We start from the raw sequence: 18,354 nt of genomic DNA on the forward strand, positions 1-18,354 counted from the left end.
TATTCCACCACTAATAGCAGCCACCATGTTTTTAAAGGAGGACACCAGCAACCTGTTATCATTAATCAATTCACAAAAGTTGATTTTGAGAGGAAGGAAATATCAAACTTCTGAGGAGAGATTTTAAGATGTCCTCCTCTTCTCAGCATTTCTTATCGATTAGTACTAAGCGCCTCACTGCTCACTGTACCACAGCTCCGACTACTGCACAGGCAAATGTTATAACACCATGTTACGGCTTCCCCTTCACATATTAAGCCACTGATAATTCAGATGCCTCAGCGCCCAGCTTTCTGGTGTCTCTTTCAGACCCAAACTAACAGGAATTCACTGCATATGAGAACTGTGACCCTAAAGATCTTCAGCAGCTTTGAGAAAAGAGCCTGCCCAACATAATACAACTACGTATATGTTCTTTTAGGTTTTCTTTATTTATATTTTTTTAGTTCAAGAATTACACACTAGCCAACATTATTATATATTTACATGCTGAAACTGGCTGCAATAAGTTTAAATTCAAGAAAATATCTCTTATGTGCTACTCATTTACAATCATCATTTTACTACCTCATATGTCCCAGAGGTTAGCAGTCCTTTTGAGAAAGACATGAAGAGCTGATGCAATGATATCCACTAGTATTTTGCATTTTCTAGCCATTGGAAAATGTGCATTATGTGCATATAAGAAAGGCTACAAGGTCATTAGTAAGGCTGATGATTACTACATTATGAAGTAAATAGTACTAAGTAAAAAAGATAAATCAGAACTGTGCAAAGACAGTACTAACAGAACCATTTAAACACCCATGCAAATAAAAACATGATAGAAGTCAAATCATAGTCACCTTGTCAGAATTAATCATGTTTCACATGTTCATTTTGTCTTCAACTGAAATTAATAGGACAGACCATGAACAATACAGCCTGGTGAATATCTGTCAAATGACAGCAACAGTGAAAACATACAAAACGTTATCAAATTGGAATAGATGACCTCGTGTCTGAAAAAACATTAAAAAAATACAACCCTTAGTATGAAAGCATAGGTGAGATTTTTCATCATTTAAGTTTTTTTTTTCTGTCAAAGCACTTACACAGAAAATAATTTTATACTTATGAAATGGTTGTGTTGCATATCTTTGTAGAGATGATCTATTTCAATTTAATATTAATGGATATTTAAATTGTTGCTATTTTTACAAAGTAGAATAGGGCAGTATTTTTGATCAACATTCCATTTGCCTCTTAAAAATTTAGACAAAGTTCCTAGTGCATTTTATTAAGCTTTACCTTTGGTGTTAAGCAGTGACTTATTAGATTTCCCTTTTAAACAATTTCTGGAGTGAAGATTCTTTGGCTTTGGGGGACTATACTATCTAACGACAGTCAAACAACTTTTTTTTTTTCCAAAGAAAAATATAAGTCTACTATTAGATACCGTAAGAGATACAGATTTCAGAAACAGACAGACGCAGTATGCAGGCTTTCTGTAATGAAATCACTAACAGCTGAATTCTCACTTACCCTGTATTCCTCTACATCTCCACCTCCTGGAGCAACATACAGGTGGTACCTTACTGTAAGTGAAAATCATGCCCTATTGGTTTATGCTAATCTGAGTACTGAGTGTCAAACTACAATTTTCTGTTGCTTGAACTTTTTGACCATACAAAAGAACCTGTTGTGCTAGCAGTAACATTGTTGCAATGGCTATTTTACACTACAGTACTTTCTGTACTTTTTATATCTGTAATCCAAATCTGTTTATGCAAAAGGGTGTTTAAATTACTCTGCTAGAGCACTGCAATTATTGTACTTAGTAAAAAAAAGTCACTAAACAATACTGTATCTATTGACTGCTCATTTACAGCTTATTTAGTTATTTACATAATTTTAGGACACATTAACCTAAACCATAAATAGAATTAGCTTTTTGCCTTACCATAAAGTACAAATTAGAAGTTAAAAATGTTTAAGAAATCTGATAATATTTACACACGCTCAGCTTAAGTTATGGTTGCTCACATTGTATGTTCTATGTACACATAGCAAAATGTTATGATCACTACTGATATAGTATTGTACTCTGGCCATCCCACCCTAGATTATTTTCTAGAAATACTTAATATTTTTGCCTTTTTTTTTTCTCGGTTCCCTTAGGACTTTCTTGTTTTTGAAAACTTACTAGTGGACAACGCTGTTATAAAAAGAGAGAGAAGAAATAGGCAAGCAATGTGAGGACTTATCTAATTTCAGATGCTAGGAGGTACAGCACTATTGTAATGTCAAACGATGTGATGCTTCATACGAATTATATGCACTGATTTGCTGATATAGAAATGCCCAGTTACCCTGTATATTTAGGTTTTTTTTTTTAATACATTTATCTGTTTTCTCAAAAATATATTCATACACTGGTTGATGATAGAAACAAAACTATTATTAGCTTATTCCTTTAACACGCCAACATATGAATGTGTGTGCATATATTCAGCACAGATGAATATATACACACATATGTCCATATAGACATTTATGTATGTCCATATGCACATAAACTTGGATAATGTTTAACATTTGTTTACTTATGTTTAGTACTGTGTTAATTATAGATTTGGAACACAGTCTTACAGTTATAATGAAAATTAATTGACCTTTAATTTTAATGCACATTTTGTCTGAAATAAGTAGGATTTGTTCCCCAGGTATAAGACCACCAGTCATTTTCTCTATGCATTGTGCTTTTGTTCCTTACAGATTTTATGTCCTTTGTATTAGAATGTAAAAACTCTCTGAAGAATCCTGCAACATACTATTGTTTGAAACTCTGTTTTCCTCCCCTGGGAATGAGAAAAGAAATGTTCAAAATGTCATTGCTTGAGTCTTTCTTCCCAGTCATTAAACTGCAATAGGACAGAAACATTACATTCCTTATGCAAACACAGAAATGTTGCATGAATTTCAGTTCTGAAAATGTGTATCATACTTACTAGCAGTCATATACAGTATATATTTACAGATTGATCTCAAAGACTTTGTTAAAACTGTGCCATGTTATATTCATAATTTGCCAATGAATTTCACAAAGATGAAAAACACCTTAATTGCTGGCTATCATGTCTAATAGAACAATAAAATGTGTAACTATACTGCAAGCTTTATCTATATTATTAACTTTGATATTTTACTTATTGAAGCTAACAACAATGAACAGGAGTAAAAGGATCTAGAATACTGATTTTTGGTCGGTTCTAAAGTAAAAGCAAGTTTATTCTAATTTACCTGGAGGGTAGCACACACAATACAAACCGTAGCTCATGTATGGTGGCATAATTCTCACTTTCACTCAAGCATCTCAGAAGAGGAGTAAGTGATCAACTTGAGCACTTGAGTTATACTTTTTCCTTGACAGTGCCTCGTCAGTCTTTCTTACCCCTGTCTTCTTCATATCACAGTGTTTAGCCTTAGTACAACATGATAACCACTCCATTTCTGAAAGAACCCTTCCCTTCTACTAATTTTTATACATCACATTAATAGCCAGAAGGACATAGTAAAAGTGAAAGTGCTCTTTCCTCCTAGATAACATACCTTTCCTAGTGACACCTGAGCAGAAACCAGACATTTTCTTTCACTCTCCGAGTAGCAGTATCAGAGAGTAGTATGGCTTGTACTATAACTTGAGATGAATTAATGTGCAGTTCTAGGATTTAATCTCAGTAGTTTTCATAACAGCTGATGCAGTAAACCAATGCAAAAAATTGACATGTTCTCTTTAAGGTTTTGGATTTGAGGTGTATCTACCACAAACACGCTGTGAGCTCCCAGTATTCACAGTATGCTTCTGTGAAATTAAAAAAAAGTTGGAAGCAATTTTTGAAATGAAAGAAAAACTTGTACAGAAGAATACTATAAGACTGCTTTTATTTATTATAAAGGGTACCGTTTTTGAAGAACAGACTTTGAAGAGAAATACTGAGTTTTGGTGTGGATCCTTTTCTTAGAATTAGGAAAAAATTTCCAACATGATTCAAAATTAACAGATGAAATTTCGAAAGCATCTACAAAGCTTAATGCTTGCTGCACGAAATGCAGTCAGAAACTATGCGTGTAAACAAAAAGCAACATTTTGACTTGGAAAGCTAAACATTTGATGAAAAGCTTGACTCTACGTATTTCAGAGTCTGAACCTGGAGGCAATACTTGAACATACACACAATTCCCCTGAAAACAACAGGTGGTGTGTGCGCCCAAATCTCATTTCAGGGTCAAAACTGTTCTCTCCCATTTGAGGCAGAAATAAGCATATGCTATGGTCAAAATGAAGTCAGAAACAATTGAATAAACTTGGCAGTTCCCAAAACTGTTTTCCTCCTATGCTGTCATTCCTTTAAACGAGGGGAAAAAGCAGAAAGTTGTAAGAAAATGATTCTTTTAAAAGAAGAAAAAAAATCAGTCTTGTTATGAAAAATATTCTTCACATCTATCTTAAAGGATTGTTCAATTAGGGGGAAGAATCTGTCTGAAAATTTTCTTTTGCTGTTTGGAAGATATAGGAATCTCAGTTTCTTTCAAAAGTTTATAAACAAATGAGAGGTAGCAGAAAGACAACAGGATTGGTTTTTTTCTTTGTTATGTATTTTCTGTCAAACGATACTGGGATCTGGTTTTGTAAAAGCCATAAGGAATGTATACTCTTTATACTGTTCCTGTGATTTTTTTCATTACATAAAAATAGTTTCAACAATGGAATAAATGGCATATTCTATTCACTTTGCCCAAACTTTAGGAATAGTTTGCCTATAAACTTAAAGCCCTACGGCATGGGAAAAAATTATGTTCCATTTTAAAGTTTCCTACAGCAAAACTGAATTTTGCTATTTTTTTTCCAACAGAAGTCACTCTAAAGCAAGAAATACCAAGTGTGTAACTAAGTAATTAAAGTGATGCCTACCAATTCTTTTCCTTGGAAACAATGCATTAAGCTAAACAAAACAAAAAAGTGAAATGGTATTGCCTAATCCAGCTTAAGAAAATACCCTGTCCTTATTTTTTGTAATAAAGTACGTATGGTTGGTCGCTATTTTCCAAAGAGCCATGGGACCTTCAGTCAAATGGGATGTTAGGTGTTAAGCGTAACAACAGTGGCAAGCGTAACGCTAGAAAAATTACAACCTTGAAAGAAATTAGAGAACTCCACAAGTATTTTAGACAAAGGTACGTATTGTGACTGACATCACTCATTTGCACAGTGTATATGTATATATATAGTTATATATATATACATGTAGCATTCCCTTTCCTTGGTGCTGTATTTTTTAATTGCAGTCTACCTTTTCATACCCTAGAAGGGTAGGACACCATTGGCTTTCTTTAGCCACCTAGAAAATTATTTTTTGGCCCACCAACATTTGGCACTTTGGACAAATGATTCCCTTTCCCCAACACGAAACAAGAGCATATCTACCCGTTCACAACAAGACCATTTGATCCACCTTTGTGTCATTGCTACATTTCTCTGCTGATCACAACTATAATCATTGTGATTGTGAGCACGTTCTCTCTTAAAAATCCAAATAAAACTAGTGCTTTTTGCTTCAGCTTCTGTGCAAACACCCAACCCTCACATTATCAGTCAAAGGTTTAGCTCTTTCAAAAATTAACAGGAAATACGTGAATACGGCTGGGAAACCTCTGAGCATCATCATCTTGGAAAGATGACAGGCACTACTTGTTTTCAAGTTTACATTTTCAAAAGGTAAAGCGTATGTTTTGTAAGCATGATAACGTCTTAGCACACTCTCTTAAGTGTAGATGCACATATATTGGATACGCAGTTTCACAAGGAAATAGTACATACTGCTGCTGAAACTAAAACCTGTTTCTCAGATGCCTCTCTTTGTAATTTGTGTCATTAAACTCATACGAGTATTAAAATGGAAAAGAGAGCGCAAGAGACAGCAAGAGAGAAATGATTGTCAGAATCCAATTTGCCTCCACACTCAAAATGCACTTATATTTTGGAAAGGGGGATACGTCCACACTGCAACTTAAGAACGTGTTTACGGTTTAGCGGAAACAACCAAAAATTTATAAAACAGACCATAGAGTGGGCCAGCAACTAAGGTGTTTTAAAATAACTTTTTGTCCTGAATAGAATTTTTCTAAGTCCCACTTTTGGCTGTACAACCGATTTGAAGAGAAATCCAGTTCTTGTTTCCTGTGTGGCTTTGTTTCTTAGTTCACATAGTAAAGCCAATAGACAATATTGAAGAAGGAAAAAACAACAGGGAAGAATATGCGTGACCATCGATCTATGGCATTTACATCAGTCAAGTCAGGGATGGTAATTTTCAGTTGAGATGCACGTCTCCGTAGCCTACTTTTCTTTTGTGCCACGTGTCGCTCCAGGGCATTGCGACCAAAGCTGTGTCTGGGCAAGCCAGCTTTCCGGTACTGGATGCTTGACGTATCGTAGGCCAGCATTGTGCTTCTAGGGTCCCCAAGCCCCATCACAGCCTCAGAGGCAGCCATCTCATTTTTGATTTCAAGCGTGCTCAACAAAATGTTTTCATGCGGATCCATCTGTAAGAAATAAGGTGGCAGACTTAGCAAGGAAAGAAAGGACGTCCAAGCAGTTGCAAACTGAAGCCACGCTGACAAGGGTTAGATCTACCACCACTGATTCATTGGACATCAGTCTATCTATAAGACTTCAAGCACAGCCGTGACTATATTTATTGTCATTTGTTTGAAAACTCAAGGAGCAGGAAGGCCAGTACCGTATAACAGAATAAAGGTATTTTCCTGAGCCCTGTAGTCAGTGAGCAGAAACAATACCTGGAAATGGTGTACATACTAATTGCCTGAAAGGGCGATTCTACCACAGGGAGGGATACCTGGGCTAACATTTTACCTTTCGACATTTTTTGGATGGAGGTCTAGTGGGAAAAAAGGGTCTGCCTTACTTTGGTTTTGCTTCTTTCAATAGAAGCTTTTGCTCTAAGAAAAACTTCCGGTAACCCCAAGGCATTCTCAGTGTCTCTAAAAAAAATGAACCCTGGAGCACTGCACAGCAGAATACAAGTTTTTAATCCCCGTATTGCAGGCCAGACTGCTGGTTACTCAGGGAAAGACACTGGCATAATCTAACTATATGTGTAGGGAAACTCTCTCTCTACTGCTAATGAATTTTATAAATATAGCACATACTGTGGAGACCTGAACGCTGGAATAGCAAAGGCCTGCAATTTAGAAGCAAGGAAAAACGTATAATTCAGAGTGTAATCACATCAAATGCACATTGAACAGTTGTTTCAATGAGTGGTTTCAATTACTACACTTGAAAAAAAAGGCAGTTCAGTTAAAAAATATTAACGTAATGTTGTAAATAAAAACTTAGATAATTAACAGGATTTCAAAGCTGAGGGACTAACTTCTACTCCTAGGTAATCTGGAGTAGACCTCAAGTATGGTAGGAGAACTTCAAAATATTCCATTTATACAAAACAAATAGAAGTCATCAAGGAGACACAAACTTTCTGCAGCCTTCCCTCTAAGTATATATTTTGAATTGTGCAATTACAGAACATAATTAAATAAATATGCTTTAAAAAGCAGTAATGGCTAATGGGAAGTTAATTAAGTACCCTAACTTCAGTGGTGGTACTGCAGATGTACTCCAGTACAAATATGAGATGAAACTGTCCCAGAGTTCCTCTAAGGATAACTCAACCACAACATCCATTTACCACGTATATAAAATATATATTATGATTATTATTAAAAGCACATAAACAGTGACTTTTGAGGATTTCTAAACAATATTGCTTTAATCTATTCTGTAATATGTAAAATTCAGCAGTCACCAGCAGGTACCTTGTTGTGCTACCAAATATAGCACAATATTTTCCAGTATTAAAAAAAAAAAAAAAAAGTAATATTTCACATGCCTTGATGAAGCAACTGGGTGGAAAAGGGTTGCTTTTCAGTAGTATCCACCACACAGTATTATGAAATGGGAAGACAGACACTTCACAAAAGAGTGCTTTGGACCTACTGAAACACTGCCATTTGAGTGATTACATCTGTTCAGGTGATGCACAAAAATTGGTATCTCTGAGATGCCAGATTTCCTTTTTTTCTTTTTTTTTTCTTCCCACTCCAACCTATCTGAGTTTGCACCCCTCTAGGTTCAATATATTTTAGTTTTGGAGTAAATGTAACAACTTAATCTGAAACAGCCAAAATAGTCTATTTTCACTTGTTTTCAGTGAAAACAATATCGAATCTTTGAACTTCCTGGCAGGTTAGGGTAATGAATCTTTTTTAAGAAGCAGTGGAAAAATGGGAAAGTTGGGCTGAAACTCAAGACAAATTGCTTCCAAAACACTGCAGCATTAAATTAAGTATGGTAAAGAAGTAGTAGCTTGTAGCCTGGAAGCCCACCAAATCAGTTCTGATCTGCAATATACAGAATTAAGGCAAAAAAGAGTTTTGTGCTATTGTAATACAAGCAAAAGCAAACAAGAAATACAAAAGCTTTCAAACAGATCTGTGAAACTTCCAGAGGGCTTGCAAATATTTTATTATAATGAGTGCAACGGTTTACAAAATTATTAGAGATGTCTGGAGTAAGACAAAATTGTTTGACATTTTAGTCATAAGATCTCAGACAAAAAAAAAAAGAAGAGACTTTCAGTATCCCAAAAACGCAGTTATAGGCACTTGGCATTCATTGACCTCAAGAATGTTTATAAACAAACAGGGGAAGTATCTTACAAGGGGGGTGCAAAGCCATTTAGAAACTACATTTTCTATAATGTCACATAGATTTAGCAAGAGAAGAGACATGCTAGTCGTAATGACATTGGGGGAAATTTGACACAGCATCCACTAATGCAATGGTTTTACCTGAAAGCTTAGAGCTTGGCTTACTTTCATCTCAAAGCTGTGCATTCTAAGATACTATCTTTGGGACTATTATGGTGCCTACAAATTTGTTTGCATCTCAAGTCGTCTTAAGATGCATCTACTCTAAACATTTTATGCTTCTGATCTGCAATGATAATAGAAATTTGAGTGGTTCTCACAAACTCATATACTTCCTATGGAACATTAAATATGAGAAGAACTATTAGTCAGTTATTCTTATATCTAGACACATTTTAGTGTACAGCTGACATTCATCCTTCAGTTAACATTTTGCTTTGATTCCTTTGTTACTGCTGCTTACATTAAAGTCACTTAAGCAGGAAGTGCTTAGCAGGAAGGAACTTGTAACTTGGTCAATTTGCTAAGGCAGCAAGTTGCTCCAGATATATCTGTTAGACTTGGCAGCAGTTAGTAAGATTAGCGATGCCGGCCAGAAAGAAATTTAGCAATATTCTAACCTATCTTCTAGGGGAAAGGGTTGTCTTCGGCACATATCATGATATACCATCAGAATTGGAGCACAGCATTTTTCAATATTCCAAGAATTTTTCATAAGAAATAAGTCAAAATACAGTAAAAATTAGTGATAGGCGAACCTTCAAGTGTTTGAATTGCCAGGAAAGCACCATAAAGTTCAGGTGCTTCTCCGGCACTAATCTGACCTTCCTGCACCCGGAACAGTGGACCGACCATTACAGCAACTGTCTTTTTCATGGTATAACAAATCCCCAATGTAAAGAACTCTCACAGTTCCAATCCGGAAATACAAGAGAATGCGAAAATAAAATAAACAAATAAAGAAAAGAAATTAAACTGACTTTACAACCTCTGACAAAAGGTTCCTTGCCATATTAGACAGAGCTGGGAATGTTATTTCCATCAAGCAGGTTCACCCAGCTCTAAATAAAACATGCTTTTGTAACTAAGTGTAGCTTAGATAGAATGGTCATGAATTACATTACTGTACACAGCACCACCCATTCAAAAGGATCCCAAAGCGCTTTACAAGCATTAGGAAGAAGAATCACTTCGCTTGCCAGTGAAGTGCAATCACCTCTGAGGTGAAATGTGGTGACTGACAGTGCAGAACAATACACTATATTTTAGTAGAGGAAATGAAGAATGCTATAGCCAATTGAAACTATGGGGTGGGTGAGTGGTGGTGGGGAATGTCAGGTAAGCAAAACAGTTATATAAATCGGTATTTGGCCAGATGCTTGGGGCTGAGATGTCCATTCTATAAAAAAAAGTGCCATGGGATCTTTAAGGACCACAAGTGGTCAGGACCTCAATTTTAAGTCCCTGAGGATTAAAAAAATAAATAAATTAGAAAACAGTGAAAGATACCTTTGTTGAATACATTTCTGGACAATGATATGTGCCAATTATTCTTCTGTCCTGTAAGTTAATAAAATCAAGACCAGTTTCCTTAGAGATAAGGTAGCTATTATCTTTCATTTAAAAATTAAAGCACGCTAGGGTATTAATAGGATCACTAATTAAAAGATACAGGGACCTCTAAGCCAACAATTAGCAAAAGGATATTCTGGCTTCAGAGGTGCTATTACTGCCTTGCCCTGCTATCCAAGGTAACATAACTTTGTGATGTAAATGTATTTTTTCCAGCTGGTCACTGTGACCAAGGAAGATATGATGATATGAAAACAATTGTTGAAATTATTCTGAGGGGAAAGTAAGTGTAAAAGTGGTTTCAAAGGGAAGTGGAAGAAGGTTAAAAAGATCTCTTGGTGCTGAAGGACTGTTCAACCATAGAACTAGACTCTTCATGGTGAACAGGAGAGTTCAAACTGAAAGGAGAAATTCCCAGGGGCAAGGAAGGAAGGGAGGATGTGAAGATGAAGAAAAAGCACCAGCAAGTGCCATGGAAATAAAAGGTGAATGCAGAAGTGGCGGAGAAGTGACTGGAGCTCAGTAACCATGCAAGAGGTTTTTTTTTTGTTTTTTTAAATCAATCTAAAAGGTGGATGGCAAATATATGATGTAAATGATATTCACTTGTAGGTCCAGGTCAACTAGAGGAAAAGCTGACTCTGGAGCCCTGAAAGAGACCATGAATCAGTCTCTGACTTTTTTGATGGCCTCAAACAAAGGGAATACAGAGTAAAATGCAGAAATGTTACCGCTATATATTCATCTGCTATCTAGAAACTCCAGAATGATGGCTATCTTGAGGAATTCCTCTTACACTAATACATTAGCAACTATAAAATACAATGAAATTACAACTTCCACATTCATACATACCTACACACATTATGTACATAAGGAATCCTTCAAGGGTGGTATCTTGAAGGATCTTGGTGATTATGTTCCACTGTTATGCCAGGCATAGCTTTGTAGTAGGAGGTACATTTGTATCGATGAATTGCAAAGATGTAATACTGACACTTTTACTTCCGTATATTCTGTTCATTTTTGCCTATAAACTAATCTTCAATTACAGGCAGATATTGATGGCTCATTTTAATGCAAAATGGAACAGAAGCCATTGATAAAATAGACAGAGAGCTAGAGGGCAAAACTCCATGAAAAGAGCAAAGTCTTTTGTTAAGTAAGGCTGCCATTAGCCAAAAGCAAAATACAGTGAGGTAAGCCAAGAAGCGAGAGCAGAAATACCTGGTTTATTAGAAAGACTAACACCTCAGATTAGGTCTCAGTATTTATAGGTCCCATGAACTGACATTCTTAAGAATGGAAGAGACAGAAGTAAGATCCATTTAGCAATGAAGACTAACATATATGCCTAGGCATACAGTTTAATTTGTTAGAGAGATAAAGACCTTAATATTAGCTATAGCATACTTCTCCACCCCTTAGCAGCTGAACTTCACTTGGAAAACCAGTGGTGTCCCATTCTTCTCTAGTCTCAGTAGATCTAAGTAAAACTAGCTGAAGGTCCAAAGTGCACCTCATACGTTAACAGGGATCTCCCACCTCATCAGCAAACTTTGGCTTATTGATTAGGAACCGCTGATCACTGGGGACTGCACTGACTACACAAGACAGTGCCTGGAAGGAAGACAAGTGTGCTGAATAAGCTGCTGCTAATTTCACTCTGGAAGAAAAAATTAATGATTTTCAAATGGCCCCTGCCTACAGCTATACAGACATTTTCACATGAAAAGCAATTCTGCTAAGATAGAGCTCTAGGAACTCATAAAACACAAACGCCTAATCTTTCAAAATATCCACACGTGAAACACGTCCTTGTAACAAACACTGCATTTCTGTTGTCTGCACAAAATGGAATTTGCTGCCAGCACTGAAGTAACTGTTTATAAAACCACATCAGCATGCATTGGCTCAGATTACATTATACACCTAAAATTTGGGTCAGGCTGTAAAGCATGGAGTCCGAGGAGAGAAAAATGTGACTCACTTATGATTTCAGGTTATTTTGTTTGGTTTCAGCTCAGAAAATCCAGAGAAACTTTGCAGATTCAATTGGGAAATTTTTAAACCTAATTTTTGAACTGACTTTTAACCGAAATGACTTTGACCTAACTTTTTAACTTTTAAACCTGAAATTTTTCAAACCTAAAATTCAAAGCAATTCCAAGCCCATAAAGAATTTTAAAACAAGGAAGGGAGAAAAAAATGCAAGGTCTAGACACTGAGCTTTAACACTGCTGTAACAACTTCTAATTCATTTCCTAGGTATTCAGTTTTACCCTCTGATATATGTGATTTCTTGATCATCATCCTCTGTTAAACATCGGTACCTTAGTCAGAAGTATTCTAGAATTCTGGAGAAGAGGTTGAAACATATGCTTTATCATCTATTATATATGCACAAGATCTATACTTTGGACACTGGAGAATAAGTGGCCACATAAAATAAAGGACAATAAAGTGTCTTTGGCTTGACAATGCACCTGAATAAAAATTGAATATGGCACAGAATAGGGAGAAAAGAGAAATTGGCCTACTGGTATCCAGTCTCATCCCCAGCTTGAAGCTTACAAAAACCATCTTGTAAAATACTCCAGAAAACCTCCCTAGGCTTTCTGGAGTAAAGGGAGATAAATCACCTTAGCCAATCAAGAAAGAAAACTATAGAGTATATGCTACCATTCTGTAGAAAACCAACTTCCTCCTCCTCAATTTTGGCTATGATAATTCAAACCAGTGCAGTCTTCTAGTACAGCAGAAGGAAAAAATTATGTTAGTAAGGCCTTGACATTGTGCATGCAATTTCCATTCTAGCGCAGTAAACAGAGTTGACCACAAACAGTAAACAGGGCTCTGATTCAGGCAGTGAGCTTCTTTAGGACGTTACTTAAGCAGGCGCATGAGTTTCATGGGACTTTAACATATATTAAAGTTAACCGTGACTTCCCAAACTGTGATCTAGAAGGAGACTTTCAACTCTTCATCCAAAACCAGGAATAATACAATAAAAAAAACGTAAAACATAAGAAGGAAAAAATTGTCACTTTCTAATCCCCAAGAACATATCATAATGATGGACTTAAATACTAGGTTAAGGTGAATTCTAATTGGGAAGCAAAAAGAAGAAAGGTTTCAGATTTCTATAAACTTCATACTGATGATATTTAGAGGTAGTTGCCCTCCCTTTAAGAAATTTCAGGCACAGACTTTATATTCTAGCATGAGATTGCAAAATCATCACTCCCATTAAAAATTATTTGTAAGTGATGATAGTATAAAAACCCTTCTGTGAAACAAAAATTCTTCTATGTTAAAGATATGTGTCAACAATTCTTAGGGGGGGAGTTTAAAAATTTTAAAAATAAGTGTGCCTGCAGGACCTGAAAGCATTTATTTGTACATGGCCAATTTCATAAACACTGAAAGGGGAAAAAAAAGTCAACCTTCCACTGAAAATAAGCATAAAGTAAATGACTTGCTTAGAATTGCAATTTTTAAAATGTTAATTACATTTTTGTCAGCAATTCTTTTTTTTTTTTTTTTTTTTTTTTTACAGTTGAGAAATTGAGGAGGAAGCAAATGCAGTTAGAATGGAAGTCTTGTGGGATACTAGTTAATGACATTTCTTTCAGAAATACCTACATCCAAGAGATACTCTCTTGCATGTGCGATAAATAAGACCAAAATCTCATCAAATTTCAGTTACGCCCATAGGCTAAGTCTCCTATTATATTGTTTTACAAAATACAGTTGAACAGGTATAGCTAGCACCACAAATCTCTACAGAAACACAGCAAAATTGCTTATAAGAATTGCTTGTAAGAAAGCTTCTCAGTGACCTCTTTTTTAAAATAGTTTCATGAAAGATGAAAAACGCATAGAACATTTGACCATCATCGCAACCAGCAAAATTTCCAAGGTATGATTCAGATATAGTTACAGTTTTGAGGTATGAACTAGACAGCAAAAACAATGATGAGTTTTGAAAATCCAGTTGCTTCTCTAGAACAGACTTCTGTAAAATACATGAATGTTATTTTTCTCGTATGGAGTCAAATACAACATGCAAAGCATTACATAGCATATATTTCTCAGAAGGGTACACGACCTACTGAAGGATTAGAAACGGAAGATGGATTGTATGGCAGTCTACCAGCGTTTCATCCATCTGAATACAATACACTTACTTGGCTACAGATTTAGGATCATGATTGTGGGGGTGATCAGCAACGTAACTGTTGGGTCAGCTCAAAGATTAACAGAAACACGGCTAGAGGCTGCACAAGGTCCAAGGAAAGGCTTTGGGAGCAATGACAAATGCTGAATAAAATGCTGGAGAGAAATCCAATTGTAAATTAATTCAACAAAGAAAACTCTTAGGATCAGACTTTCTAATGCCTTCATGGAAATCATGGGCAAGTTTTCAGTATAAAGAAAACGGAGATGAATTTCAAATCTTTGATAATGAATTTCCAAATGAAATGTACTTATTATGAGTTCAGTGCTGATTTAAAGTCTGAAATACTGGGAACTCCAAGGCTACATAGCCTTTGCAAGGCTCAGAGGACCAGTCCTGACTACATTAAAAAGAACACTGTTCTGCTTTAAAATAATCAGAATTCTTTCTTTTCTCCCCAGAATGAGAACATTCATGCATGATTCACTTGTATACTGACAGTCTAATGTTTTCGGGAGAGGCTAACATTTTGTCACTCATTTTGAAATGACTGGCAAGAATGAAATAAATTTGTTGCCAAGAAATGGTTAGTCATTTCAGATTTGTTTCTCAGTAAATTTCTGTGTATGCAATATATGTTATGTATCATAGCAAATTCTGTATTATACATATGTTGTTTTTATGTATGCATTCATTCTACAGTGAATAAAAACTGAAGGTACTGTTTTCTTCTTGACATTTTGGGTGTCCTTTGTGCTTGTAAATTTATATTTTCTGAAGTTGGATTAGTTATATGTTATAGTTTTATATAATATATATAAATAATATGAATATATGGATAGGAGAATGTCAGTAGGAGAATTTCAGAACACACTTATTTAAAATGAAGGAAAAATAACAGAATGTTACTCGGTTTTCCAGCAGGTGACTAACATATCTCTACTTATTTAATTATATATGTGTGATGTACATTTGTGGCATATATATATATAACAGAACCTCACTGTAGAACAACATTTCATTGTCATTATATGTTGAACAAAGTACACTGAACACCTGCTCTTTAGGAAAAAATGTAAAATGACTTTATTTGGCAACAGTGTGTAGTTTGCTCCTGACACTCATACTTCTATGGAAACGAGAAAAAAAAGATTACTAACAAGCAAATAGGCGTTTATGTAAAACATGACTATGTTCAATGTGATAGAAGTTTCAGAAGATGCATTTCGAGAGGAGTGATCTATTCACAGTTAAGAAACCTATTAGTTAATGAGACCATATGTGAGTGTGCATCTGTGTACTTGTATTTTTTATATTACTTATGATGATATATTGCATATGCCCTATGATACAAAAAACCTAGAATAAATAAAAGGCAAACAACCCTTCCTCACAACAGCCTTCTACTATCAATACGTATATGGAATGGGTTTTGGGATCTTCTCATCTGGCTATATTACCATGTACTTTAGCTAGCAAGAGACCATCCATACAACGACTGAAACTAATCTAAAGACATTTTTTCCTATCTAAAAGTGCTATATGTTGAAAATCCAACACCTCACAATTCCACGTAGCAAAATATAAGCTAAAACTTTCCATTTCTAAAGACCTTTATTCCCAGTTACCTGCAGGAAAACTGGAATACTCAGAAAATAAATGGACAGAAAGTGGGCCAAATATAACATTACCTGAAAAAAAAAAAAAAACCCAAAACATGTTGCTTTAGGCTGTGTGACCTTCACTGTTGCATCCCTCAGAGCAGCCCAAAAGTGTTAAGTTTCTGACAACTAAATTACCAGAAAGTTGGGTTCACTTTGAGGGCAAGAGCAAGAACTGGTAGGTATACAGGGTTTTTTATACATAGCTTAAAGATGCACTAATTTTGTGGAGAAGACTTGACAAGCTTTTTCACTGGGGAAGTAAACCAAATTCCAGTCTCTCGCACTTCTGAAAAGAGGAACAGACATAAGAGAAAAAGATCTAGCCTTCTACGTTTTAATATAATCCCATATCATTTCAGACAGTTTTTTAAAAATAAGTACTTAAGGAGTAACATATAAATATATATTACAAATATAAATACACACACACACATACATACACACACACGCACACACAAAAATATGTATTAATTCAGGCACAATCCTACCCACCTCCCAACCTTTCTTCTAACTGATGTGAGAAACTAGCTCCCAGTGTCTGTCTTTCTGCACATGCAGAATTCTGGGAAAGCAGCTAGTATCCCAGAGAAGGAGTGGTGAACTGAATTTCCTGACAAATGTAGGTCTTCATAGCCCAGAATGACTGTTTCATTAAATGTAACATACATGCACGCAATATACACCCTTAAAAATGCATATATATTAGGAAGTACACGTTTTACACATGTCTACATGGATGCAAAGTCATACGCTACGTAAGTAATACTCAATTATGAATACCATTAGATATTTTATTTCTAGGTTGTTGGGCTATTCTGCGCATTAACCTTGCTCCATCTTTATCTTCATGCAAGAAAAGCAGTGTCTCTCCCTGGAGTGCGGCAGAGCAACTGTGCACCGTCTCCTGAGAATGAGAATGTTGCCACTACTGAAAGGAAGTAAGATTTTAAGGATAAATTATATTTTTGAAATATTGAGAATAAAACTTTAGGATGGGTTCTGACACAGCAGTTTTGGTTTTTTTTCCATAGTGTTGAAGAATTAACTTGCTTCAGTCTAGGCAATCTTATGTCTGAAGAGCAAATAAAAAAAAACAGGGAAAGCATCATACTTCATAACAGCTACAGATAGACTACAGAGCAGCAGAAATTGCAGGAGAGGAAGTAGAAATAACTATTCTTCCTCTTATCAGTTTGGGATACTATTATTCTGATTATGTAACACGCATGACATGAGTTTTGGGTTGCCTGAAATTAATTTCCCCTAAATTAAATACAACAATGTATTGTTAATCAAAAGGAAAAAAAAACAGCCCAAAAACCAAAAAAGCAGACGATCATTTTAGATCCTACAAATTAATATAAAGCAAAGGTAACAGGAGTTCACAAACATCCATCTTCTGCATTATAATAACATTTTTACCACTTTGTGCCCCCCTAGTGTACTCAATCCAGAGATATCAAGATTCATGAGCACAACCGGGTAACAGCTCCTAGCAGGTAACATTTAGTGCACTCACCATAAAGAGTTACAATTTATTTTTAAATAGAAATTGGCTGACTCATGGCCATTCAATTAAACTTCATCAAACACAAAGTTATCTGCTCTGTGATACCGGTTCCCCATATTAACTAGCCAGAAATCCTTCTTTAGTCCCGCTGCATACGCTTCTGCTCACTTCAGAAACGTCAATTTGCCTTTTTGGTGAAGCAAGCTTCTTATTTCACCCAACTCTGAAATAATAATATAAAGTGCATTAACACATCATTTGTAGCAATCAAAAGTTTGTTTAATTCCAGGTCACAGCTGGATGGCTGGTTTGTAGATGGCTACAAAAGCAAAGGGGATAAAGTGCTATGAACAACCGGCGCGCGCGCGTACTGTTCGTACGTTAATTCAATGTGGCATTGCAAGGAACGCGGCTGCAGAAAGAAAACCTCACACACTTGACTTGACCTTTATTCAGATGTCAGTCGGAATATCACTGCGGAGCGTGGAAACAAATCACCTTCTGACTGCTTCTGTAAAATGCTCCAGGCTAAAACTGGAACTTCCTCAAATTTCACTCATATCAAACCTCCGGTTTCAACAGCACAGTAAGAGGCTGGCAGAGCGCTCTGTGCCTTGCTAGTCGTTTCAGTTGCAGTTGTTTTGTGATAATGCACG

The 18,354-nt window shown here is 35.8% G+C and overlaps 1 protein-coding gene across 2 annotated transcripts in view; it reads right to left on the reverse strand.

The window, feature by feature from the left end:
• Positions 1-410: 410 nt before the first annotated feature.
• GABRB2 (gamma-aminobutyric acid type A receptor subunit beta2) overlaps positions 411-18,354 on the reverse strand; it is a 179,180-nt gene continuing 161,236 nt past the window's right edge. Inside the window, exons 10-11 of one of the 2 annotated variants that reach the window (XM_068959609.1) lie at positions 10,282-10,332; positions 411-6,585 (exon numbers count right to left, since the gene is read on the reverse strand). In XM_068959609.1, coding sequence (XP_068815710.1) covers positions 6,238-6,585; positions 10,282-10,332 — 399 coding nt within the window. In that variant the 3' untranslated portion in view covers positions 411-6,237. The remainder of the gene's footprint in view (positions 6,586-10,281; positions 10,333-18,354) is intronic. The other variant, XM_068959610.1, reaches the window with a different exon arrangement.

The sequence above is a fragment of the Struthio camelus genome, chromosome 13 (assembly GCF_040807025.1).
Source record: "Struthio camelus isolate bStrCam1 chromosome 13, bStrCam1.hap1, whole genome shotgun sequence".
Classification (NCBI taxonomy): Eukaryota; Metazoa; Chordata; class Aves; order Struthioniformes; family Struthionidae; genus Struthio; species Struthio camelus.